This window comes from Haplochromis burtoni, unplaced genomic scaffold, assembly GCF_018398535.1.
Source record: "Haplochromis burtoni strain Fernald_Lab_line unplaced genomic scaffold, NCSU_Asbu1 Contig_1214, whole genome shotgun sequence".
Taxonomy (NCBI): domain Eukaryota; kingdom Metazoa; phylum Chordata; class Actinopteri; order Cichliformes; family Cichlidae; genus Haplochromis; species Haplochromis burtoni.
In genome coordinates this window covers 52,221-60,442 of record NW_024583575.1, presented here as the reverse complement: position 1 = coordinate 60,442, position 8,222 = coordinate 52,221, and the positions used below count along the sequence as shown (strand labels likewise).

Genomic DNA, 8,222 nt, shown 5'->3' with positions numbered 1-8,222 from the left:
ACATCTAGTTTAAAACACTGCATGATTATAAAGGAAAAATGTTGATTGCTCACTAGAAAGACCATAAAAGCCATGTGCAGCATGTGAATCTTATATTTCAATGCATGTATAATGAGTAATGCGATAATTATTTACTGGCTGTGATGAGACATGTTTACGACGCTCCTGCGTATCCGATCCGGACTAGAGTTTCTCCTATGTAGACACGTTCTGTGCAATGAGTCAATCCAGTTCACAGTTATTCAAAGCACGTTGACTTTGACATTGTTAGGGGGTTTTGCTAGAGATTACGAATGTAGCAGTGACTTACACCGTCATTGGGTTGGATCTTGACGGGATAGCCACTAAGCACTAGACCTAATGCGACCTCTAATGGGCATAGTCTTTGCTGATAGTAGGATCTTTCTGCCGTCATATGTGGGACTCATGCAGAGCATTACTGATAGTGTACAGCTTATATCAATGTGAAACATGTATTAATGAATTTTTTCTTCTTTATTCAGAACCACTCTGTCACCCCACATCGAAGATGCCTACTGTACTGTTGAGTGCACCCATAAAATATCGGACACACCTGCCACTTGACCGGAGTAAGTCCTGGAGCTATCTCCATCCAGTAACTCTCTAAATAGTCGGACCAAGAGATAAAGAGCCGACTCAAAGAAAGGACAAAGAGAAGAGAATCACTGAGACATTTAACTGGATTTATTTGAATCAAAGATAACAAGAAGAAGTAAATTATCTGAGTCAGTAGAAACAAATAAACACAAAACTAGAACCCAACCAGAAAGAGAGAGAGAGCAAGAAACTGATTCCAGCAGGTGATTTACTTCCTGTTTTACTTCTAAAAATGGCTAAGCTCCGCCCACACAGGACAGCAAACAGGAAGTGTTGGAGCTGTCACACCTCTCACATGGTGAAGATCAGATGACCACTGAAGTGGTTATGATGGTTTTGATTGTCATGTATCCTTGAATTAACCCAGAGACGTACAAACACATGATCTCCAACCTCTAGAAGCAGTGAGGCTCCATTAGAGGCGCTCACAGAACCAGATGTTGGACTTTCATATGCTATAAATATGTGTTCTTCATTCCTGAATAACACAGCACCAGCCTCAATGTTTCCATATCCATATACTTTCCAGTCAAAGTGGTAGGCTCCTCTCACTGGTGCAGTGAAAATACCTGTGGGACATTTGTTTTTGTCATGTTAAATCATCTGTTAGAACATCTGGAACATCAGCCTGACATCAACATAGCTGAGAAGTGACATTCAGTGTTATTACCTGTGTGTTTGTTGTAGGCATTTCCAATGTTTGTGACAACATGTTTGAAGATCAGAGTAGTCTGAATGTTAAAGGGTCCAGTTTCTGCACTTACCTGTTCCAGCACAGAGGCTGAGAACGCCACCCGTGTGACTGAGAAGAGAGAAATGTCATTATTTTTAACTTTCTGTTCAAAAGTGACCATGACAAAAACTTTAGTGCGTGAATGGTGGATGACTGGATATGTAAAGCGCTTTGGGGTCCTTAGGGACTAGTAAAGCGCTATATAAAATACAGGCCATTTACCATACAAAAACTTTAATCTACAATGAAATAAATTTTTGACAGCTGAAAGCGTTTCATTGTCACAGAAGAAATCAAACTCTTTATGTTAGAATAAAATTGTTAAATGTTGCCAGGCTGTATGATCAAAGACATTCTTCTGTTTTTAACACTCTCCCCAGCCTGTTGAATGGGTAATTAGCTATAGTGTTTAACTACAGGCACATCCTATGTGAAGGTTCTGTTTCTGTCCTTATTTAGTGAGGATGTTTACTTCCTGCCATTTATGACCTCACCTGTGTTTGTGTGTGGTGAGACCATTACAGGAATTAAGCCATATACTGGGTGAGGGAAGATGACCCTTTTGTGATCAGCAGGAAGTCACACAGAAACACCCACATTCACACATACTCACTCACGTGCACATACATACACATCCACTCAATGCCACTGTAAACCCACCATAGGGGGGGGTTACAGTGGGTTCTTGTGTAAACTGTGTGTCACAGAATAAAAGGCTGCAGGGGAAGCTGGGAGATCCTGTCGTCCGGCTCCCCTTGCTAGCACGTGAAAATCGATCGATCGCTGCTCTGTCTTGCATTCTTCACGGGAATAAGTCTGAACCAGTAGGCCTGCTGAAGTGCAGACCCAACACTTTATAATCCACATACTGTGTCACCAGGTGGTCAGTTAGTTTGAACTTTTACCCTCAGATGTCATGTGGAAGAAATAAAAACATTGTTGGTACTAAAGTTGCCCCTGTGAATGAACTAAAGACATTCAAACACAGTAGCGCCACCTTGTGGACAGATTTATAGCACTAACATATGTTAAGCCACCAGAGTTGCTGACTTCTGTCTGCAGGTGGCGCTACAGCACAAAAGCAGCTTCAATTGTTCACAGAAATGAGAGTTTGAGCAGTGTTGTGTCTTCAAACACTTTGTCTTTAACTGTATCAGAGCAGGTTTTAGTTTCAGTGTCTAACATTAAGACATTCAAACATAAATAGTAATCTAGTAAATTTACAATTTAAGATCAAACATTATTAATAAAAATATGTCATATATTTCAAAGTATTATTGAAATGATGAGATTCCCACACAGTACCTTGTAGTTCCTGCTTTACTTTGTTGATCTCGGTCTCCAGCTTTGCTACTTGTTCTGATAAAAATGCAAAAATGCAAAAAATAAAGGAAATCTCACTGACAGCACAGTGATTCACAAGTTTTATCTATAAGTAAGAAAGTAACAGTGACTCTCATGCTGTTCATGCTATACTGAGCGATTGTCTCCTCCACGTCCCCTCATCCTCCACCTCACACACTGCACAGCTGTAGGACCACACCTCCTACAGGTGCTGTGTGCCCATAGACTGTATGTAAATGATGGATGTAACCACGCCACTGTCTGTTCACTTCCTTAAGGTGATAAACTGTATGGACTCGTACTCATGTAGCACCTTTTTACTCAGTTAAGCAACCAAAGGATGGCTGATGGCTGTAACTATGCAGCTGTAGCTCTGTTGGTTGATCTGGTGACCCGTGAGCCAAGTGGCTACAGGGGCGTGTGTTTGATTCCTGATTATGTAGCATAGTTCATACACACATAATTACCCAGCAGTTGAGTAGAGGTTGCTGGCTGCTGTCTTCAAATACAGATTCAAATGTTCACAGAAATTAGGCCCAGATTTGCTAAAACAGCCTGTGAGTGTAATGGTGAGACAGCACTAATAGGTTTGGTTAGTTTTAGCTGTGTTTTCTGAGCACTGGTGCAGTCAGTTCATTACCTCCACAAAGGAGGTTATATTGTTGGATGTGCTTGTGTGCATGTCATTCTTTGTGTCTGTAAACACGACAGCTCGAGAAGTTTAGATTCTGATCAAACTTTGTACTGGTGTAGAGTGGAGTCATTCACTTTAACTCAGTGTTATTTGTGCAGCGCCAAATCATTAAAAAAAGTTTCCTCAAGGTGTTTTTTTCTTGTAAATTAAAGTCACTACACTAAATGTTAAGTTTACATTAAAAGATGGTTTTAGATTTGGATATGTGTATAAGTAAAGATCATCCACTCTTAGCTGGAGGTCCTAGTTGACCGATGAATACGTTTAATGGTGATCTCCAAAATCTGAACATTGAGTCTGGCTGTCAGAGAGCTGTTTGGGAGTCTGTTTTAGAAAGGCTGAATGCAGACAGTGTGAAACAGTGCTCCACTGAAGAAATTTAAAAAAGGTGACATGATCTCAGACACACAAAGTTAATGAGACTGTTTGAGGTCCTGTGGATTAAAGACCCGTAACTGAGCAGTCGTTTGTACCTGAACAGGTAACTGTGGTCGAGGTTATTGATTCCCTGGACTGAATAAATTTGAACATGTGCCAAAAATATACACATTTTAACATTTCTATAGAGATGATCAGATTTGCACACAATACCTTCTGACTGCAGCTTCAGCTGGTCGATCTCAGTCTTCTGACTCTCCAGCTTTGCTTCTTGTTCTGAGAAAAACACAAAACAAAGAAAATCTCACTGACAGCACACAGTGATTCACATGTTTTCATCTCTAGTGCTGCTTTGTGATGATTATTTGACTCTGTTGAAGGTGACTGTGTTCATCCTTCCTCCCATGGATCATGACACTGACCACACCACCAATTAAATCCTGATCATCTGGAACACCAGCAAGACACTCTGGACTTTTATTCCAGAAAGTCTTTTATTCCAGAAAACATGAATTGACCCTGGGTGGTTCCCTATAACCTTGGTTATGAAGTTTGTGGATTTGCAGATTACTGAGTTTCTGAGCTTCCTGTTACAGAAAACATGCTCAGTTTCACATGGGGGGTTTAAAAACACAGGGCTTCATCAGTTGCTTCATCAGTTGATCCCAGGATGTTTATGAATCCTGGTGTAATTCTTTATTAAAGATGCTGCTTTACTTAAACAGCACCCTTCAGCAAACAGAGACTGTTAAAAGTCTGCTTGTTTACTGTACCTGTTTAGACTACGTTACCCATGATGCACCTCGGTATTGTACTTACTTGCATTCCTGTGTGTGTCTTTACCACGTGGGTATTGTAAGATAAGAGTGATGCTTGTTTAGCTTTATCTGTGTTATTTGCTAAGTAAGAAGCTAGTCCAGTTGCTATCGCTAAGATGCGGGTTTTGGGCTACTACAGGCAGCCTTGGTTTCAGCCCATATTTCCTTTAATATATGACTTCCTGTCATATATTAAAGGAAAGCTAGTTGTAGGTGGCTTTAAGTACTTGCTATGGTTATTATCTGAACTTGAAGAGTTAACAGCAGGCAAAAGACTGTGCAAATGACCTATAACACTGAAGGGTCAAGCAGCAGCATGTATGAATACCACTGATGGAACATGAGCTTTGAATTACAAGCTGGGAACTTAACCAGTGACATGATTGTTTGAAGGCACTGGATGTGATATTTGCCATGCTGGGAGTTAACCTAAAAGAAAAGACTGAAAAGATCCACAGAGAAGAAACAGAGAAGAAGAAACAGCTGAGTGGGGCCTGTGTTTGCTGGAGATTTGAAGGCCAAACAGGAAACTGTGAGAGGAGGGACATGGACCAGTGAGAGGTCAAGCCGGACGAGGTCGAGTGAGAGCGTACAGGATATAATTGGATTGAAAATGGAGGCTGAACTGGTGGAGGTTTAGAAATGTCCAGAGCATCATAACAGAACGGTTAAAAAAAAGAGAGAGAGAGATAATAACTACATGAATGAATAGAAAACACACACACACAAATTGTTACATGTGAAATTATTTTTGGAGAGAATCAGAAGTGAGATAGTTTGAATCCACAGCTCCAGTGCACAGACATTGATTAAACCTGGCTAATAACACACACATGCAATGAAAATCAGCTTGCTATCTTTTATTAGTGTTAAAATAGTGTGAATTTAACACACTTAAACCCTGAAGTTGAGGAATAACTCAGGGAAGTTCCATGAATAGAGTGATTTTTGTGAAAAGGAAAAAGTGATTAAAGCTTAAAGTAGTTTTTAGAATAGTGAATTAGAAGTGCTCTTGGACAGATTGATCAAAACAAGTGATTACTGTAGAAAGAAATAAAAATAATTCAATAATGTGGTGATGTTTAAATATGCATTTCTCTTGTCAGGGTAACTTCCTGAGATATGACTCAGTATGCAAAGTAGCTGAAATGAGTGGTGACGAAGAAGCTTGCTGTCTGGCTGTGTGTCTGAGGCTTCTTATCCGAAGTTTAGAAGTTAGTGATGATAGATTGTCATAACATATTTAGAAAGGGCTTAATGAGAATACCAATGGTGTGCAAAACTCTGTGGCTTTTAAGAAGATTTTCTGTGTATTTAGAAGGTGAAATGATGTCAGTTGACTTTAGAGTGCAAGGACGCTGAAGAACCTGAGGCAAAACTTTTCTGTGTTTAAGATTTTGAGGTTGTTGTTTTAGTGATGGGTTGATTCGGTCGGTTAGGTTCGGGTAGTTTTCTTATTTTAATAGAGGGAGTTTTGTTAATCATGGACATGGTTAGAACTGGTTAGAACCCTTTAAAATTGTAACAGTGCACTTAGAGAAAACCTGTCAGGTGATGATGTTTTGTGTTTTGATGAGCTACTAATCAGCTCTCTTTTTCTCATTTTTGTCCTAAGCAGGCCTGCAAGATTGAATTAACAGCGCTGAAAAATTTCTGGGAGAACAAATAGAAGGTGACCTTTTCCAGATTACAATGGGCTGAGGAGAAGGCTACCTGTGGGGACCTGATCAGGTTGTAAGTCCCTGTCTAAAAGGATCGCAGTCAATCAGTCCAAGAGCATAAAGAACTCTTTTCCTAAAAAACAAAAAAACAAAATAAAACAAATGAATGAGCTCATGTTGCTGAGGGTGGAGAATCTGATTATTTGCACGGGAGTCTCCACTATCAGCAATATCTGGTGTGAATGTGTGTGAGTGAATGTGTGTGACTGGACTGTGACTGGACTGACGATGTGGACTAAAGGTTTGACTGACTTGACACTGAGACAAAGACTGGACCAAGGTTAGGATGAATAAATGTGAACAAACAATTTACCATGCCGGCAAGAGAAAGGGGATGCTTTGCTTTGCTTTGCTTTGCTTTGCTTTGCTTTGCTTTTGGCCGGAGCAGGAGGAGGAGAGAGAATGGAGGGGAGACTGAAGGTTCACATAAGAGTGTGGAGCTGAAAACTTAATCTTTTGGCTGCTAATTTCGGGTTGCTGATGTTTGCTTTAAAGAAAAAATTCTGTTTTATTGACTGGGTTTAGATTATGGTATCATATTATATTGTTGGGGAAATGCCAAATGCTAAAGGGGAGAAAATGTTTGATATAACTCAGGTTACTATTAACAAAAGCAGGCCACTGTAGAAGTCAATTAAATTTTATAGAAGGAAAACAGGTAGAACCAAAGCAAAATTTAGGAATTATATAGGGGATTGGTAGACTTGTTACATTAAAATGTAAGTTATGGAATAACAAAGACTGGTACCAGTGACCGAGGTTTTTCCATTTAAAATAGTAAATTATTAAATGAATTAAAAGGAAAACAACTGGTAAGGGTCTGTGATACTAGCTGCCACTGGAGAGAAACAGGAGCAAAGTAAGGAAAGCAAACTCATTTTGGTCAGCACTGATAAATTCAAATTAAAAGTACCATGACACTCAGAGGATCAATGTGAAATTAAAAAATTTTTTCCATGAAGCACATGACTGATAACTGTTCTGATTTAAGTTTTCTTTCTTATAACACAGATTGGATCATAAGGGGGGGGAAACTGAGTATGAAATGTGAAATTCAGGTTAACACACAGGTTTTGTTTCTTCCAAGGATGCAGGCTCTTGATGGAGCCAGGAGTTCAAAAGATTTGACATGGTGATTAAATTGATTTTATTCCTTAACACAGGTTTGCAGGCCCAGAGCAGATATACCTGAGAGGAGGATCACTGAGGTGTTTTGAGAAATAATATGACTAACCTTTTTCTTTTAATTTCCTAAGCTCTGGTGAAGCATTTTCAGTTTGTGACACACAAGAGGTGTCAAAAGGGGGAATTTTAGGTTTAATTTGAGATAAGGGGCTTCATGACCATTTTATGACTTTTTGGGTGTTTGATAATTTGGGTATGGTAAAACTCACGCATAAGTAATTGCTCATATGCTTAAGCTTAACTGATTGGAAATCTCTGACTTGGGTTGGATGTATTTTAGTAGAATAAGCGTTTATAACCATTTTCTTATACATATTGCATGTTGTGCTCATTAAAAGAGTTGATGCTCAGTCTATTCAAGGTCTTAAGCTTTGTTTGGCGCGATGTCCCGACGATCTATTGTGTAAGTGACTTGGAGCAATAGAAGGTTAAACCGCACACACGCCTACAAACACAAATGATTGAAACATAGGCCTGGAATTCATTTAGCTTCTAACTGCATTTGAGCTGCCTAGTAACAAGTGACAGAAGAAGAGTCAAGAAATTGTAAGTCCCCAGGAATCATAAGGAAGGTGAAACAAATTGCCATGTATGGAAGAATGTGATAGAAAGAGGAACGTCGCTGTCTGTTTTTATGCTGATATGCTGATGGTGTGTATCTTACCCTGGGTGTGTTTAATAAAATTAAAAGTGTTGCTCACACACATAAAGAACATTAAGATTAAGTAAAG

General features: G+C 39.4%; 1 protein-coding gene across 1 annotated transcript in view; it reads right to left on the bottom strand.

Annotated features, from left to right (window-relative positions):
• Nucleotides 1–691: 691 nt before the first annotated feature.
• LOC121813163 (complement C1q tumor necrosis factor-related protein 3-like) overlaps nucleotides 692–8,222 on the bottom strand; it is a gene marked incomplete in the record, with an annotated part of 55,725 nt that continues 48,194 nt past the window's right edge. The window contains 4 exon segments of the mRNA XM_042216724.1: nucleotides 692–1,187; nucleotides 1,289–1,420; nucleotides 2,657–2,710; nucleotides 3,981–4,043. Of these exon segments, the coding sequence (XP_042072658.1) occupies nucleotides 910–1,187; nucleotides 1,289–1,420; nucleotides 2,657–2,710; nucleotides 3,981–4,043 (527 nt within the window).